General features: G+C 37.1%; 1 protein-coding gene across 3 annotated transcripts in view; it reads right to left on the reverse strand.

The window, feature by feature from the left end:
* The window catches only part of PDE11A (phosphodiesterase 11A), a 378,310-nt gene that overhangs the window by 304,830 nt on the left and 53,364 nt on the right, over positions 1-20,116 (reverse strand). For all 3 annotated transcript variants that reach the window (XR_005790395.1, XM_040475481.1, XM_040475482.1), the window contains exon 2: positions 17,933-18,091. Coding sequence is in view for 2 of the 3 variants with exons in the window: in XM_040475481.1 (XP_040331415.1) it covers positions 17,933-18,091 (159 nt within the window). In the remaining variant the exon portion in view is untranslated. The remainder of the gene's footprint in view (positions 1-17,932; positions 18,092-20,116) is intronic.

The following is a 20,116-nucleotide window of genomic DNA, read 5'->3' on the forward strand; positions in this document are numbered from 1 at the left end:
TTTGCTTTGAGCTGTCCTCTATAAATAGTGAGAATAGTCAATGCACTGTTTACAAAAAATGATAAGCCAGGCAGAAGGAGAGAAAAGCACATTAACGTCCCAATTCCACTATTAATTTCTTGCTAGATGGGATAGGCTGCAGTCACCTCATCTGTAACAAAAACTTTTTAAGTTTATTTATTTACTTTTGAGACAGAGAGAGTGAGTAAGCAGGGGTAGGGCAGAGAGAGAAGGAGACAGAGAATCTCAAGCAGGTTCTGCACTGTCAGCACAGAGCCCAATGCAGGGCTGGGACCCATGAACCGTGAGATCATGACCTGAGCTCAACCAACTGAGCCACCCAGCAGCCCTCATCTGTAATAAAAAATTTAACAACTGTCTTACCTATCTCATAAGAATACTGACAGAACCATATGGGTTAAAGTCTCTGCAAATGTAAATTTTGATGTTACTATAACGATTGATGTTGCCAACAGCTTTTAAGATACTAAACGGAATGAAGTGGCATGTATCTTATCAACTTCCAGTTGACTGTCTTGCTAAATATAGCACCAGACCACAGGTCTGTCTGTTGGATAAGCTCCCTGGCTTTAGTACCCATAACAAGTTCAGTATAAACATTGTACATCATTGAACCATGAAGAGCAGAGAGTATTTTTCCAAAGTATTTTTCTGGGAATAATTGTGAAGGATCATCTTCTATGTGAATGGCTGTGACCTTGTACTTCCAGCACAAATAGAACTATGTTTTCTATACTGGTCCTAGTGAAGATGTAATTTCAAGGAGAATGACTTATTACTTCTGTGCATGGTAGGGGGAACAATAACCCTTGCTTAACCCAATGATCTGTGCATAATCTTCCCCCTGGCAACAATTTAAAGACATGAAAGGAAGAAGCAGTTTGGATTCCAGTTTTCATCTAGTTAAGAAATCCATGCTGCAGACCAGAAGTTTGCCATAATTTACACAGTTTTGTTTTCAACTGGATGGGTCTTTAAAGCTAAAGCAACAGAAATTCCCATGGCAACAAACCACAAGTATCAGAATCAAATCTTGAAACAGTGGTCATTCTGGATCTAGAATAAAATGAATTTATTGCCAGTCTTAAAAAGACAATAATAATTCTATCACCCTGTCTCAGAGGTTAATAGAAGAGTAACAGCAAACTCCCATCAGGTCTCATGACTATCCAAATCATGAAAGCATCACGTCAAATTGCTAAACTGAGGCTTTAAAATAAATTTAGAGTCAAACACTGAAAAGGAGCAATGGACACTTAAAGGTTCATCCAAGGATTGTGATTCTCTGTCTTCACAACAGGAGAGAATAATTCACAGCTTATTTTCAAACCTCATTCTGTGTTTGGAAATAGAAAGTTGGACAAAATGCCTTTAACAAATTTCAGTTACATTAAACCACAAGCACCATTTAGAGACCATGACAAACAAAATTAATGTCAGTATTAAAGGATTTGCAAAATTAATTAGAAATGCATTTTGGGGTGCCTGGGTGGCTCAGTCAGTTAAGCGTCCAACTTCGGCTCAGGTCTTGATCTCGTGGTTCTTGAGTTCAAGCCTTGTGTCGGATTCTGTGCTGACAGCTCAGAGCCTGGAGCCTGCTTCGGATTCTGTGTCCCCCCGCCCCCTCTCTCTATCTCTCTCTCTATGCCCCTCCCCCACTCGTGTTCTGTCTCTCTCTCTCTCTCTCTCTCTCTCTCAAAAATAAACATAAAAATTTTTTTTAAAGGTATACTTTTTTTTTTTTTTTTTAAGAGACAGAAAGAGGGGCGCCTGGGTGGCTCAGTCAGTAAAGCGTCTGACTTCGGCTCAGGTCATGATCTCGCGGCTTGTGAGTTCAAGCCCCATGTCGGGTTCTGTGCTGACAGCTTAGAGCCTAGAGCCTGTTTCAGATTCTGTGTTTCCTCTCTCTCTGCCCACCCCATGCTCATGCTCTGTCTCTGGCTGTCAATAATAAATAAATATTAAAAAAAAAATTAAAGAGACAGAAAGACAACTGATATGGACAGGTTTTTGGAAATGAAGTATACCAAATAGTCAAGCACTGAAAATGGAACTAAGACTTCCCAGAATGCCATGGTGGACATAATTACCCAGTGCTACAAACTAGGTGGCAGCTTTAAAGAAAAGGTATTGATTTCCCAGTCACTTATTATATGCCATAGACAGTAATTCTTCCAAAACACCAAACACTTTTCAGACAGACAAGCATGTTCCAGCTTTCTGATAGTGTCAATTAATTCTGAGGAATCATTTTAAATTCTCTCCAGTGAGAGACTTTTGTTATTGCATTTTAGTTTCATTTAAACCCCTTTTCAAGAACTGTGTCTAATAGACCTTCAGAGCATCTCTGGGCAGCTCTAACTTACATAACCTCATTTTTCAAAAGTGTTCATTACTTTCTCCCCCTCTTAACATGCTCTCACTCCAGCTCAGGGCCTCCCCGGGGGGAATTTGCTGCCTGCTTTGGTAATATAGTAGTGCCTACCTTTGAGATTTTTTCTCATTTCTAAATGGAGTGTGCAGAATATGAAGGGGGTGGGGACAATGCTCCTATTGTTGCTGATTGGCAATGGAATCAGAATCTGCCAGTGAAAATAGCCTACAATCATATCTAGCCAGGATATTATCCAGGGCACATGTGGGAGAAATAAAAGGAAATAATGGAAAATGACAAAAAGAAATGGCTTCATTTCTACTTCCAATACAGAAAAAAAAAAGAAAGAAAAAAGAAAGGAAAAAATAAATATCCAAGTATATTTTAAAAATTAATACATTATTTAAAGTAAAAATTATGAAGTGTGCTACAGAGTCATCTTATATTCCATTTGAAATTCTGCAAGAATATAGTGTAGCTTCATTTAAACAGCATACTCCACAATTTTGCTAAACATTAAAAAAAAAAAAACCCTCTCAGCTAGAGATAATTCACTGGAACACCTCACTTTGCTGCTCAGTGAAATTGAACACTATTTGCAAATTCTCACTTGCAAAAAGCAAAAGAAAGCTATAGTCATACTTATCCTCACCTCTTTTTCATCCTGAGGAGGGAAAAAGTACATTAAAAACCATAAATGTAAAATGTTTTATTTATCAGTGAAACAGCAAACTGGAGTAAAAGGAAAATATTAAAGTATCTACTTCATAGTTGTATGTGTACAAAGTCATCACTATTTTTTAATAATTCTCAACTCATTAGCCTGTTAGTGTTTTTATTTTTCTTCCAGACATAAAGCTTAAACTTGGTCACAGATATTTATGAAAGGCCAGAATGCCTCCAGCACTGTAATTTAGAAATCACGTTTTCCTCAGTCACACACTCTCCCTGAAATCTATTAAATATGTAGAATTTCACATTGATTTAACCACCTATGCATGTACATCAAGTACAGCTCTATCTATGCATTCATGAGTCTCCAAAGCAAGGACGCCGTAATACAAAAATAATAAGGGTCCTCCAAGCATTCCAATGTGCCATAAGAAGATGGACAGGCAGAGACAATGCCCACTTCTACTACTTACAAACCAAGTGATCCTGGACACATTATTAAAATCTCTCACATTTCATTTTTCCATCCATAAAATGAAGATGATAACCACTACCCACAGGATTGTTGGAGATTAAATGAGATAATGTATGCAAAGCACTAATCACAGAGTAGGCACTTAATAAATGGTTTTATTTCCTTGTTCTCTTTCTGAAGGAAAAAAAACAAACAAACACTGAGAGATACTCCATGCTGTTTTGATGTATAAAATGTGCTTTTCCTTTAGCAAAGATAATGTGAAATTATGTGCATGTGGAAGGGAACAGGTTTGATATGCCATTGAAGAAGAGGCAGTTGCCCCATCAAGAATTCACCCTCCAAGGTAATCAGAAAGCCATACTCCAAATGTGTCTATTACAGGTGCTCCAGAGAGCTTTACCTGCCATTAATAGCATGGTGCTTTGCCAATGTTAAAAATGGAATTTTACTGGTGAAATTAGAAATTAGCACAACATATATAAATATGGATGATAATTACTGAAATGAGTGGTATGCAGGATGTGTGTATTGGTAATAATATTCTAGAGACATCCCTCCAACTCTTTTATTAATAAGGTATAAAAATCTAGAAAATTCCAAACTTGTATTCATTGGGATGGACCCTGAGGCTATCCAGTCCTGCCATCCATCTGGTCAAAGGATTCTGGTTGCCTGATGTCCACCACAAAAGCAACTGGATTCTGCTTTTGAAACTTGCAAGTGGTGTTTTGATCACCTTAAATGAAGAGAACGTGGACTTCATAAAGCTTACTGAACAGTGTCTGAACTATGTGACCTGACTTGTCAATAAATTTTTTGTTTAAATAAATGTCTTGATATGCATCAGAATTTCGTCTGAGATCTTCTTTCATTAAAACCAAGCAGCAAATTTGCAAAGTTATTTGACAGTTAGTAGTCAACTCCAACTCCTACTTACTGCAAACTTTTTGGCAACTATTATGATGTACCTAGGTGCTATTATGAACAACCTAATAGTTGTGTGTGACCAAACAAACTTAGGCCAGTTTGCTTCATGCTAGCTTTTTTTTCTAATTAAAAAAATATATTAACTTAGATCAATGGTTAATTAGTTTATTGTGGAATGCAAACACAGAATAAATCAAAGGAGTGGAAATAAAGTGAAATTAGAAATCAAAAGAAACTACTGGCACCTCATCAAGATAAAAAGCTTCTGCACAGCAAAGCAAACAACCAACAAAACTAAAAGGCAACCAATGGAATGGGAGAAGATATTTGCAAATGACATATCAGATAAAGGGTTAGTATCAAAAATCTATAAAGAACTGAGCAAACTCAACATCCAAAAAACAAATAATCCGGTGAAGAAATGAGCAAAAGACATGAACAGACATTTTTCCAAAGAAGACATCCAGATGGCTAACATACACCTGAAAATCAGGGAAATACAAATCAAAACCACAATGAGATACCCCCTCACACCTGTCAGAATGGCTAAAATTAATAACTCAGGAAACAACCGCCGTTGGCAAGGATGTGGAGAAAGGGAAACACTTTTGCACTGTTGGTGGGAATGCAAACTGGTGCAGCTACTTGAAAACACTTCAGAGGTTCCTCAAAAAATTAAAAATTGAGCTACCCTATGACCCAGCAATTGCACTCCTAGGTATTTACAAAATGCTGATAGGAAGGGGTACATGCAGCCCAATGTTTACAGCCACACTATCAACAACAGCCAAATTATGGAAAGAGCCTAAATGTCTATAGACTGACAAATGGAGAAAGAAGATGTGGTATATATACATACACACACATACATGGGAATATTACTTGGTGATGGCGATCAAAAAAGAATGAAATCTTGCCATTTGCAACAACATGGATGGAACTAGAATGTATTATGCTAAGCAAAATAAGTCATTCAGAAAGACCATTACCATATTTCACTCATATGTGGAATTTAAGAAACAAAACAGATGAACATAGGGAAAGGGAACAAAAAACAAGATAAAAACAGAAAACGAGGCAAACCATAAGAGGCTCTTAAATACAGAGAACAAACTAAGGGTTGCTGGAGGGTGTTGGATGGGAGGATGGGCTAAATGGGTGATGGGCATTAAGGAGGGCACTTGGTGGGATGAGCACTGGGTGTTATAATGTAAGTGATTAATCACTAAATTCTACTCCTGAAACAATCATTACACTCTATGTTAACTAACATGGATTTAACTACAATGAAAAAAAAAAGAAATCAAAAGAATGTAATTTGTAAAAATTATAATGTCGAAGCTGGTAAAGTTTCAGTGAGTTGACATATGGCTATTGGCATCATAAAGTAACTCCATTTTCTGGAGAGAAAAATGGGTGAAATTTATCATGAACCTTAAAAATAAATGTTCTACCAATGACCACATTAAAAGATGCTCAACATCACTAGCTATCAGGATAAGGCAAATCAAAACCACAATGAAATACCACTTCATACCCACTAGGATGGCTCTAATCAAAAACACCAATAATAATAAATACAGGCAAGGATGTGGAGAAATTAGAACACTCATACATTGCTGGTGGAAATGTAAAATAGTGCATCCATTTTTGAAAACAGTCAGTTCCCCAAAAGGTTAAATATCAGAGTTGCCATGTGACCCAGCAATTCCACTCCTAGGTACATTCTCCAAGAAAAATGAAAACTAGCATGCAAACGTTCACAGCAGTATTATTCATAATAGTTGAGAAGGAGAAACAAATGTCTGTCAACTCAGGAATGGATAAATAAAATGCATATATCCATGTAATGGAATATTATTCAGTCACAAAAAGAAATGAAGTAGCACTGATATATGCTGCAACATGGATAAATCTGAAAACGTTATGCTAAATGAAAGAAGCCTGTCACTGAGGACCACATATTGTATGATTCCTTTTTACAAATTGTCAAAAATAGGCAAATCCATAAAGCCAGGAAGTATATTGATAGTTGTCTAAGACAGAGAGCTGGGGGCAAATGAAAACGACTACTAATGGGTACAGGGTTTCCTTTGGAGTAATAAAAATTTTCACAAATTGAGTGTGGTGATGGTTATACATCTCTACAAATATTGCATGCGGGGCGCCTGGGTGGCGCAGTCGGTTAAGCGTCCGACTTCAGCCAGGTCACGATCTCGCGGTCCGTGAGTTCGAGCCCCGCGTCAGGCTCGCATCAGGCTCTGGGCTGATGGCTCAGAGCCTGGAACCTGTTTCTGATTCTGTGTCTCCCTCTCTCTCTGCCCCTCCCCCGTTCATGCTCTGTCTCTCTCTGTCCCAAAAATAAATAATAAAAACGTTGAAAAAAAAATTAAAAAAAAAAAAATATTGCATGCTTTAAATAAATGAATTGTATGGTATGGAATTATCCCACAATAAGGTTGTTGTAAAAAATTATTAATGTTCAAACTCCTTGACCCTGTAACCCTAAGCATCAGTTTGAACCATAGAAAATTACCAATATTTTTGGCCTACAAAACAGCAATCCTAAGATGGAGTCCAAGATTTATTTATAAAGAAGTTCATTAGCTGCAATTTTATTATAACATAATTTTTGAAACAATCTAAACGTCGAGGGGGAAAAAAAGATTAAACTATTGTATAGGGGCACCTGGGTGGCTCAGTCAGTTAAGCGTCCGACTACGGCTCAGATCATGATCTCACAGCCCATGAGTTCGAGCCCCGCATGGGGCTCTGTGCCAACAGTTCAGAGCCTGGAGCCTGCTTTGGATTCTGTGTTTCTCTCTCCCTCTCCCTCTCCCTCTCTCCCTCTCCCTCTCCCTCTCCCTCTCCCTCTCCCTCTCCCCTGCTGGTATTCTGTCTCTGTCTCACTCAAAAATAAATAAACATTAAAAAAAAGGCATTTTAAAAAATTAAACTCTTGTACAATTACATGGTAGAACATAATGCAGACACATAAATTACCTTCTTAAAGAATTGTTTAAAGCATGATAAAATACCATTATACCCCATGATGCAAATTTGGAATTATATCTTTATTTATAGGCAAAAACAAGTAAATATAAGGAAATACACCAAGAATATTAACAGAATTATGTGTAAAAGTTAAGATTTTGGGTGATTTTAGTTTTCCCTTTATTTTTGTACTTTGCAAATTTTCTATGATAAGCTTGCATTACTCTTACAATTAGAAAATAATCTTTCATCAAGAAAGTAGGGATGGAAGGATCATACCTCAAGTTCATAAAAGCCATATATGAAAGATCCAATGTTAATATCATCCTCAATGGGGAAAAACTGAGAGCTTTCCCCCTAAGGTCAGGAACAAGACAGGGATGTCCACTCTTGCCACTGTTATTCAACATCATATTGGAAGTCTTCGCCTCAGCAATCAGACAACACAAAGAAATAAAAGGCATCCAAATTGGCCAGGAGGAGATCAAACTTTCAGTATTTGCAAATGACATGATACTTTATATGGAAAATCCAAAGGATTCCACCAAAAAATTGCCAGAACTGACCCAGGAAGTCAGCAAAGTTGTAGGATATAAAATCAATGCACAGAAATCAGCTGCATTCCTATACACCAACAATGAAGTGACAGAAAGAGAAATCAAGGAATAGATCCAATTTACAGTACACCAAAAACCATAAAATACCTAGGAATAAATATAACCAAAGAGGTGAAAAATCTATACACTGAAAATTATAGAAAGCTTACAAAAGAAATCGAAGAAGACACAAAAAAAATGGAAAAGTATTCCATGCTCCTGGATAGGAAGAACAAACATTGTCAAAATGTCAATACTACCCAAAGCAATCTACATATTCAATGCAATATCTATCAAAATAACACCAACATTCTTCACAGAGCTACAACCAAACAATCCTAAAATTTGTATGGAACCAGAAAAGACCCCAAATAGCCAAAGCAATCTTGAAAAAGAAAACCAAAGCAGGAGGCATCACAATCCCAGACTTCAAGCTGTATTACAAAGCTGTAATCATCAAGACAGTATGGCATGGGGACAAAAACAGACACTCAGATCAATGGAACAGAATAGAGAATCCAGAAGTGGACCCACAAACATGTGGCCAATTAATCTTTGACAAAGCAGGAAAGAATATCCAATGGAATAAAGAAAGTCTCTTCAGCAAGTGGAGCTGGGAAAACTGGACAGTGACATGCAGAAGAATGAAACTGGACCACTTTCTTCCACCATACACAAAAATAAACTCAAAATGGATGAAAGACCTCAATGTAAGACAGGAAGCCATCAAAATCCTCGAGGAGAAAGCAGGCAAAAACCTCCTTGACCTTGGCCGCAGCAACTTCTTACTCAATACATCTCCAGAGGAAAGGGAAACAAAAGCAAAGATGAACTATTGGGACCTCATCAAAATAAAAAGCTTCTGCACAGAGAAGGAAACAATCAGCAAAACTAAAAGGCAGCCGACAGAATGGGAGAAGATATTTGCAAACAACAGATCAGATAAAGGGTTACTACCCAAAATCTATAAAGAACTGAGCAAACTCAACACCCAAAAACCAAATCATCCAGTGAAGAAATGGGCAAAAGACATGAACAGACACTTCTCCAAAGAAGACATCCAGATGGCCAACCAACACATGAAAAAATGCTCAACTTCACTCATCATCAGGGAAATACAAATCAAAACCACAATGAGATACCCCCTCACACCTGTCAGAATGGCTAACATTAACAACTCAGGCAACAATAGATGTTGGCAAAGACCCAGAGAAAGAGAATCTCTTTTGCACTGCCGGTGGGAATGCAAACTGTTGCAGCCACTCTGGAAAACAGTATGGAGGTTCCTCAAAAAACTAAAAATAGAACTACCCTACAACCCAGTAATTGCACTACTAGGTATTTATCCAAGGGATACAGATTTGCTGTTTCAAAGGGGCATATGCACCCCAATGTTTATAGCAGCACTACCAACAATAGCCAAAGTATGGAAAGAGCCCAAATGTCCATCAATGGATGAATGGATAAAGAAGATGTGGTATATATATACAATGGAGTATTACTCAGCAATCAAAAAGAATGAAATCTTGCCATTTGCAACCATGTGGATGGAACTAAGCGAAATAAGTCAGTCAGAGAAAGACAAAAATCATATGACTTCCCTCATATGAGGACTTTAAGAGACAAAACAGATGAACATAAGGGAAGGGAAGCAAAAATAATATAAAAACAGGGAGGGGGACAAAACATAAGAGACTCTTAAATATGGAGAACAGAGAGTTACTAGAGGGGTTGTGGGAGGGGGGATGGGCTAAATGGGTAAGGGGCATTAAGAAATCCACTCCTGAAATCATTATTTCACTATATGCTAACTTGGATGTAAATTTTAAAAAACAAATAAAATGGTGAAAAAAATAAATAAAAATAAAAATTTTTTACTTTAAAAAAATGAAAAGAATCTTTCATAAAAAGAAAGGAAAATAAAACAAGAAAGACCAAGATGCTTAATGTACTTGGAATTCAACTAAATTTCACTTTTACTCAAAAAAGAATTTAAGTTTTCAAAATTCCAATTCACGTATTTCAGCCTTAAGGTGAAAAGAAGAAACCTTGCTGTTTTATTCAGACAATAACACTAGAATAGTTATTCAAAGAAGACAGTTATCTGTCTTAATTTGAAATCTTCACTGAATAAGAATCCACAACACCCTGTTCTTGTTCTTTAGTAATCATTCTTCCTGCCACCAAGTGCTTATTTATTTCTGATCTGTGATTGTGTATCATCCTCCCTTGTCCAAGCCATGTATAAATCAGAGATAGAGTTTATAAGACAGTTTTCTGTCATTTTCCACTTTTATAAGTGGCTTGACTAGTAAGAGTACTTCATTTTCTGCCAGCTAGTAGAAGCCATGGATGTACTGGTCCCTGAAAACCAAAATGCACTAAACTCCTCTCACTCCTGACCTTTCCCTCCCAGATGCCCCTAGAGTCTTGTCCGTCCAGCCCTATATATCTCCAGACTGGTGGGGTCAGATTTAAGGTCGTCAAGTCTCTTAATGTCCCCAGTTCAGGTGATGGTAGATTGATAACAAGATTACAGCCTGATACTCATGAGCAGATGCAGCACAATGATACTTGAGGCGAGCACAATAAAAAGACAACGGTGTCTTGTACTTCAAGGTTAACACCTAAGCAGCCTAGAGGAACTCACACCTTATGTGAACACCTGGAGTTCAGAGGAAAAAAGATAGATTCAATTGAAGAGTCCATCACAATTTATCATAGTTATTTGAGAAGAAGCTTTGGATGAAATCTTGCGCTCTACTAAAAGCCATTATTTTATCATAAGCCCTTGTGATATGTAAGCCCTTACTCATGTAAGCCCTTGTGATATGTAGCCCTTACTCATGTAAGTAAAAGGTACAGGAAAAAATTGTTGAATTATCTAAATCATAAAAATTATACATCTAATCACTACTTAAAGCTACATTATATACCTACATATATATTTCGCTTATTGTCTGTCTCTACCACAAGAATTAAGCTCGGAGAGAGAAGAAATCTTTGTCCGTCTTAATCAGTTTAACCCCAGTACTGGGAACAGTGCCTCAAACATAGTAGTGTTCTACTAAGTAGAAACTCAGTAAGTAGCGAATGAGTGAATAGTTCCTCCACATGGTGAACACTATTAAGCTGGTAAGAATAATGTTTGGATCAATGATCACTCAAAATTCTCTCCATTCTGCATTGGAACAGTGATAGCCCTCTGAATTATCTAGTTCATTTATTTTGTGTCCCTGCTATTTCATGTTCCTGATAAATGCAAACTACCTTACAATGTTTTGCAAAGTATATGGAAAGACATAGAAGGATGTCACATCCAAGCACGTACCATCTCCTTGGTAACTCTCAGAAATTGAGAAACCAAGAAAGTAAGAAATTACAAATGCTGGGATTATCTGAAGACATCAGAATTTTTGCAAGAGGCTTATAAATTTGCAAGCATGCCAAGCATTATTTGCATCTGAAATGCAAAATGCACCATGTAGTCACTGTCCTTCATTTTGTCAATTGTTGTATTACTAATTTTTTTTTTTACTTCCTGATAATCTGATCACTGCATATTCTCTAAATTAATTGTTAGTCAAAATCCAACTGCAATCATTGAGGACATCTGAAAAAATGTTAAACTATAAAATATTAGGAACCACTATTAAGGACAAACGATAATCACTTTTGGAGTAGGGCCTACTTAAATCAGAGATGTCAGAATAGGACTTAAACCTCAGAAAAGTATTAAGAAGATGAGACCTTTTGCAATTAGATATGAATATAAGTAAAGCACAAGGCCAAATCCGGAATAGAGTGACCATTTTCTATTGAATGCGAACCCTTAAACAGGTCCCCGACAAGTAGACCTGACTTCTTACCCCAAAGTTAGACTGCCTATGCAAGAGGCAGAGAATAGAGCCAGAAGTCCACAACAATATTTCTCCAACCGAAAAAATTCCCTGAAGTTTAACCTGAGTTCTGACAAGGACTGTGTTGGTAATGGTTTTCATGCAGATCTTGCTTGTTTCTGAAACTCTCAGTCAGATATAGTCCAGGGAACACTTAGAACATGAACAAATGAGTCTCTGAAGCTCTGGTAGTTTCACAGTGATCATATGGGACCTGGGTAATAGCTGTTAAAAGGCAAATAGTGCAATGACTAGGCAGTTGAAATGTAGATAAAGTATTGCAATCAACAAATTATGAGATTTAATCTAAACTTTTCTAGGACTGAAATCTTATTGATCAAATATAACTTGAAATCATGAGCCATCTGCCAGGAATTCTAAAATCTTTTTGCTAGGCACTGATTTTTAACTATAATTTTATTGCAACAGGTTTGAAAATCTAACTTAACTGGAGTGGAATATAGGTAGAAAAGGGGCAAAATGAGGTAAGAACACAAAGGCCACTTCTTATAATTAGTTAATTCACTGTTTGTTTAGCATTTGAGTGTCCAAAAGACAATAGAACATTAATAGAAAACACATAAACCTGCCTGGCAGAATTGCAATACCACTAGCCATGTATACCAGGAGATTTTAAAAAAATGTTAACTTTTTGAAAAGTACCTTTGTGTAGAAACTAACTCTTCAGAAGATGACAGAAAAAAATCTGTCCATCTTGCTTCCATTAAGTCGATTTTATTAAACTCACTAGTTGTTTGGGGATTAGCTATTATGGCAGAACTAAAGCTTGTGGCCATGTCTACGGACTTCCAAAAAAAATCAATTTTATGCCAGTCAAATTCCATGCAAGTCACACATCTGTGAGCTGCATTCATTCTTCTGGGACCCCCAGTTTTTCACTCCTATCAGCACAATGTATTCAACATCTCTCTTACTACAGTGAACTGTAATACCTTTTGCACCCTTGACATCGCACCATGATCTTAAACATTAGCCTTTGCACAATCAAGAATAGCTAAAAAATGTAAAGCCAAGAGCTTATCAAATCCTTCCCATTATTTGGCTGTGAGGCTCAAGCCTGTTGCAAGTAACAAAGCTCCAGCTTCTGCAAGTCTTATTAGCATCATCTGTGCACCATCCTCAACACCAATTGGTAGGGCAGCATCACCCATAACGGATTCCTGGAATGTGGCCAGTCCCAGCAGCCAAGTTCAGTTGGCTGCATCCCAGTTCTGCAGGGTGTCTGAACATGCTGGCACAAAGAAGAGCAGCAGGGTAGCTGAACACTCTGAATCATGAGTTGGAGAGAGGTGACCATACGCTGAAGAAACCCTGTAGAGATTAGCCAAAGAACTTCAAGCCACAACTGCTTATATGTCAGCTGTTGGAAAGTAAATGCAATGGACATATTCTTTATGCAACATTGCAGTAAGAATGGCTCCTTTGGGGACCAGGTATAGGCAAGCTGGGAAGGACAGAGAAGAGCCCATGTTCATTTTCATACCCCAGGTTTCATCAGGCCTGCCCTTACATCTTGATAGATCACCAATGTTTGCTCCCATCCAACTATCATTATTTTATTCTTCAAAATAATGCCTGTCTTTACTCACCCAAGAATAACAAAGTGATAAATTAATTAGATGCAAGGAGTGTAGTCATACCATTTAAATCAGCTGGCTTATACACATCACTGAAAAACAGGGACATTTGCTAGAAACCCATGAAGTGAACCAAGAAATTCCAATCCTCTCATTTGTATGATCTGCCTTTGTGTGCACTTCCAACGTGAATTACCAAACTAGTAATTTGTCAGTATGTAATTTAAATTATTAATATGTTCTTATGGTAGACTATTATTTCACTTAAACTCTAACCACTGCTGATAAAATTATTGCTAATTATGCAAGCACTTTAAAGAGTATGATGATTTTAAAGTCATTGAAAGGGAAGTTTTTAGGCAGAGTCTGGATGACCACCTGTCAGGTAAAGATTCCTGAGGATGAGGGCAAGGTTGGTGGGAAATGATCTTGATGACCTTTCCAGCCTTTTCCATGAATATGATACAGCACAGCCATTGAAATACAGGCATAGAATTTTCAAGAGACACAATATGATCCTATGCACAATTATGTTAGATACAAAAATAGTCCAGAAATGAATATCCCACATTTAATTTTCAATTTATCCCAGGCAAATAATTTACTGATTCTCATATCGCAAAATGTTTGGAATTACACCAAACACAACACAACTGATAGTCTCCAGAAGTTGACATTTTAAGAAATCAGGAGATACAAATCATATTAGGCTAAATATGCAACAAATTTACCATGACCTATATGAACAATGACATAGCAGTTATGTGTATAAATAAAATAACAAATAGATTCAAATTATGTGTTTGGCTTTGAAATAGATGATGAGATTTCATGAAGTTCATTTGCTGTAAGTGCTACCTTAAGCGCTTTACACCAATAATCTATTTTACCCTTCACAACAACGCTATTATGGAGGTTCTGAGGCCAAGAAAAATTGAGCAACTTGCTGAAGGTCACTCAGCTAATAAGCAGCAGGGCAAAGACTTGAACCTGCCTCAAATGCTATCGTATCAGGAGCCCCCTACCCAGCACTGAGCACTGGGCTTCCTTGTTTCCTTACTTGCAGGCAATACTGAAACTAAGTTTATACCGGTGAATATGGGAGGAGGTTGTCTGAAGCCTGCCTAACAGACCAAAGAAAACTAATTTGAGTTTTAAAATGTGAATTGCACAAAGTTGGCAGGGCTCTGCAAGAAAAGGTATATGCATTCTACTACTATTATAAATAGGTTCAATATTCCTGAAAGCTATCTGTATCTTGGAATGAGAGCTATAAAACTTTTCTTGCCCTTTGACTTAGTAACTTCAGTCTTTGGAATATACCCCAAGGAAATAACACAGAAGAAAAAGGTAATTTGTCCAAGATGCTCATTCAGGAGCTATTTGAATTAGTGAAAAACCAGAAACAACCCAAATTTCCAGTAATGGGACAATGATTAAGCAAACTATGCTATGTAGAAAAAGAAAAAAAAAACCTCATAATCCCTAAAAATGGCAAATATAGACTACATTCACACGTGGACATATATGTAAGAAATAATTCTACATTATAAAGTAGACTACAAATTAGTAGAAGCATTGTCTTGTGCCAAGACTTTTTTTTTTTACTTGTGCCAAGTAAAATACTATGTGCATTAACAATCCCACAAGACAAATGTGAATTTATAAAGAAGTAGATCCTTCATTTCATTGTTGTAACTCCAAGAGTGGGACTGGCATATAGGCTATCCATAATAAAAACTTCTAGACAATTTATATGGAACTAAATTTTTAACTGAGACCAGACTGTATCTCACATGTATTAATGTGTTGTCAGTAAGAGCTATTTTTTTTTATGAGGGCTTACTATGTGCTGAGCACTCTTCCAAGTTCTATCCCTGTATTCTCTCATATAATCCCTCTATAGCCTCATGAGATAAGTATTATTATTATCATCTCTCTTCCTAGAGGAGGAAATTGGAGCACAGAAAAGCAAAACAACTTGCCCAAGGTTACACAGGCTATGGCGGAGTTGGAGTTTCAACCAGGGTAGGCTGTTGCCAGGCCTATCTGCAGCCATTATGCCACAATGTCTTCTCTTATTTGAAAGAAGTATCTAGATCTTGTTCTTTCCCATTAATCACTTATAGATTTTTTCTGCTTTTTTCATGTATAGAATCCTTGTAGGGAAGAACAATATCCAGACACACAAGTTGAGATAAAATATTCTCCATCTAGTGTCACCTGTATGAACATAATTAACTCGCTCAAACTGGTAAGACTTCTTCCAAGAAATAAGACTAGAGTAGGGTTTTTAGCTTTAACTTTTGTAATTTTTTTTAATGTAGGGTTTTTAAGTCAGGTGAGGGAATTATAGAGACTAAAAAATAAAATGCTATTCTGGACACATAGGAAAATTGCAAAGGATAAAAACCTAACACATGGAGCAAATGTAATATTCAGTTGAGGTTGAATCTAAGAGATAAGTTGCCTGGGAATAAGTGACAAATACAGAAGAACATTTAAAGTTCTTGGAAAAATGATAATTTAGAAATAAGAATTTATGTTTTATATTTACCTAGTTTCTTATATTACAAAGTATTTGTTATTTATGATCTTATTGAATTCTCATGCTGTAAATGGTGAATAGTATAGTTGACAGAGGAGAGAACTGAGAGTCAAAGATTAAGTGTCTCACCCAAAGCAGGGCACTGTCCTTAGCGGGGCTGGAACTCCATCCCAGCCCTCATTCTCAGTAGAGCTAAACGCGGATGCTCTTCAAGACAAAGCCCTGGGCAGACCTTCCCTCTAAATCATTCAGAGCTCATGAAGCCTTAGGCCGTAAGTATAAATCCACTGAGAGAAGTCCAGAAAACAAATCTGACAGAAGTGCAATCAGAGATGAGAATGAAATATACAAGAGGATCCTTTCAAGTGAAGGAGGCAGAGTGAAGGCAGGAATACCATCCATAAGCTAAACCATTTGGGAGATGTCGTGGGCAGGTAGTGGGATGTTTGAAAAAAACACAAAACTCTAATCCTTTTGTCTGAATCCTTATAAGAGGCACATGATTATAAGATTCTGTCACCGTTGGTGCAAATGCACAAAGTAACATTTTTGCTTTATCTGTACATTCCATGGAAACATTTGCTTAGTGAATGAGGTAGGCTACATTTTATACATCCCTAAATGCCCTCACCTTCTTACCTGACTCTGTCTTATGAAAACCTATGCTTTCTTGAGAGGTCAGATCAAATGCCACCTCTTCCAGAAGCATGTTATAGATCATCTTACTGATAATCTTGCTTTCTGCCTTGTTCACTCCAGGATGGCATTACATATTTGGGATTTATCTTTGTGCTTCCTACAGTCCCAACACAAGTGCCCCCACACTGTGGTTTTTCACTGAATCAGTAGGAAATTATCTGAGGTCCTATCATACTCTCAGGGTTTATAAACCTTTTCTGGGATATGGGTTATTCAAATTCAACTACAGATATGACCTCAGTAAAGGACCCTCTTCACTTAAAAATCTTGTCTCCTTATAATCATATTTTATGCTGGCCTTTTATACCAGAACATTTGCATTAATGTAATGCATTACTAATTAGTACTAGCAAATAGCAACTTCCCATCTTGAAGGCTAAATTATATAAAGTGTCTTTTTAATCAAATACATGTATGGCAGTCATCAAACTTAAACTAATTTGAAGTTTGCTTTTACCACAAATATTATAAATATTCCACCAGATTCTATTCAATACGAAGGTAATAAGAGCTTCAAAGCCAGAAAGAACTTCAGCTTTTTGAAGAGTCTCCTTTTTAATATGAGCTGGTGAATAAGCTACTGGTGAAAAACTTAAAAATTTCAGAACAAAAATACATTACTTCTACAAAAGTCAACTGCTCTTCAGGGACAAAAATAATGTTCTTTTTATTAGCAATTTGGAATAACAATTAAGTAACATTCATTTTATTGAGATTTTTATATAAGAACTGAGAAAACAATTCTTCGCAGTAGTTATGAAAACACAAGAGGAAGTGTTGAGTTTCCAAAACACAGTTTTGTTTCCCATCATCCCTATCTTCCCTTGGGTCATATGTGGTGGCAGTGTGACCCTCAATTAAAAAAGCTTACGTGTAAGTAAGATAAAGACCAGGGAAGGATACTACTGAAGCTTGCAATGCTTCACATTCTATGTACCACATTCAATGTACCACATTCTATGAAATATTCAAAACGTCTGCTACATTTTGTAGAACACAAGAAAAGTTCTTTGATCTATGAATGGGTTAATCCAACAGCTATTCATGCAAGTCCTGTCGTTTTCAGGGAGAAGAGCAATCGATGATCAAGAAGGAGAGTACAAGTCACAAAAGCATGAAAACTTACTTTTTCATCATCTTCTGTAAATGGAGCACCTTCAGGAATCTTATTTATCGCCTGGGCCACACCAATAATCTCACCATCGCTGCTTCGGATAGGCATGCACAAGAGTGATTTTGTCTTGTATCCAGTTAGTTTATCAATTTCATCATTGAATCTTCGATCCTAAAATAAGACAGAGAAGGCATTAAATGCATGTGCATTGTTATCGGGAAGAAAGGGAGATAAGTATATTTCTGTGTATGATATTTTATCACTAGGAACTTTACCCAATGAATTTTTAATAACAATACCAGATTCAATTTCATGCTGAAGTCACCAAAAGAACATAAATGAAAATAAATCATGGCCGTAGTTGTTAACCATGGTAAATGAAGAAAGAAGCTTTAAACCTGACTACAACAACATCTCAAAGTTGGTGAAGGGGCAAGTGTTTTTAATGGAACTCTATACTGTGGTATTTATTAAAATATTTTATTTAACATAGACAACAGATTATGAAGTATCATATAAGAAAAATACATAATAAATATATATTAGCCACTTTGAAAAATATGCAGAAAAGCACCACTTTACTTCTGGTCAAAATGTCCTATGAAAAAAGAACCTATGAGCCCATAATGATACTTTTAAAATATTAAAGCAAACGAACAAAAAAAGCAGGCTTCTTTATAGCATGTCAGCTTAAAAAATGTAGAAGTAGGGCACTTGGGCGGCTCAGTCAGTTGAGCATCTGACTCTTGTTTTCAGCTCAGGTCATGATCCCAGGGTCTAGGGATCAAGCCCTGTGTCAGGCTCTCTCTTTCTCCCTCTGCCCCTCTCTCCTGCTTGTGTTCTCTCGCTCTCTACCAAAAATAATAATAATAATAATATATGTGTGTGTGTGTGTGCGCGCGCGCGCGTGCGCGCGTGCATGCGTGTAGAAGGAGTGGTAAATTATATAATATCTATTTTGCAACTACCAATATAATAACATATACAAGGATCACCAACAGATGTTAATACCACCAGGTAAAAGGTTGTTGTTAAACAGAATATTCACATAGTCTCAGACTGCCACCCCAAAGATTCCCTATTAAATTCAAAGAGAAAAAGATATCTTTATCATGAAAATGTCTAGTGGAGATCACCTTAAACAAGTAAGCAAACTTAGCATTACCACTAATGAGACAAAATAATATCATGTGCCTCCTGATGGGATGCAATGTGATGAGGACACAATATCATCAAAAACATGTTGTGTTCTTGTCAAATGTGTAACATAAATCTGATCATTCAGGAAAAAGTAAAATTTTTAAAAATGCAGATTATTGGTCATTCTATCAGAAGCCTGACCTGAACCCTTCAAAAATGTCAATATCATGAGAGACAAAAAATTTTTAAACAAAAATAAATAGGGCCATGGGAGCTGTACTGGTTTAAAGAAGACTTAAGAAACTCAAAATCGGGGCGCCTGGGTGGCGCAGTCGGTTAAGCGTCCGACTTCAGCCAGGTCACGATCTCGCGCTCTGTGAGTTCGAGCCCCGCGTCGGGCTCTGAGCTGGTGGCTCGGAGCCTGGAGCCTGTTTCCAATTCTGTGTCTCCCTCTCTCTCTGCCCCTCCCCCATTCATGCTCTGTCTCTCTCTGTCCCAAAAATAAATAAAAACGTTGAAAAAAAAAATTAAAAAAAAAAAAAAGAAACTCAAAATCTAATGTGCGATCCTTCATTGAAAATTGTTATGCAATTTTTAAGGGGGATGACAGAGAAAGTTGAACATGGACATTATATTAGGTAATATCATTCTATTAACATAAACTTTTATAGGTGTGATAGTGGTTATTATAATTTTGTAGGAGAATGTTCTTTTTTTTAATGTTTATTTATTTTTGAGAGACAGAGGACTAATGGGGAAGGAGCAGAGAGAGAGGGAGACACAGAATCTGAAGCAGGCTCCAGGCTCTGAGCCGTCAGCACAGAGCCTGATGCAGGGCTCGAACTCATGAGCCATGAGATCATGACCCGAGCCAAGTAGGACTCTCAACCGACTGAGCCACCCAGGCACCCTGAGAATATTCTTTTATTAGGATATACATACTACAGTATTTGGGTGTGAAATGTCATAACACCTTCAACCTACTTTCAATGATAAGAAAGAGAAGGAAGGAAGGAAGGAAGGAAGGAAGGAAGGAAGGAAGGAAGGAAGGAAGGA

Source organism: Herpailurus yagouaroundi, unplaced genomic scaffold, assembly GCF_014898765.1.
Source record: "Herpailurus yagouaroundi ecotype Mexico unplaced genomic scaffold, PumYag 140, whole genome shotgun sequence".
Taxonomy (NCBI): Eukaryota; Metazoa; Chordata; class Mammalia; order Carnivora; family Felidae; genus Herpailurus; species Herpailurus yagouaroundi.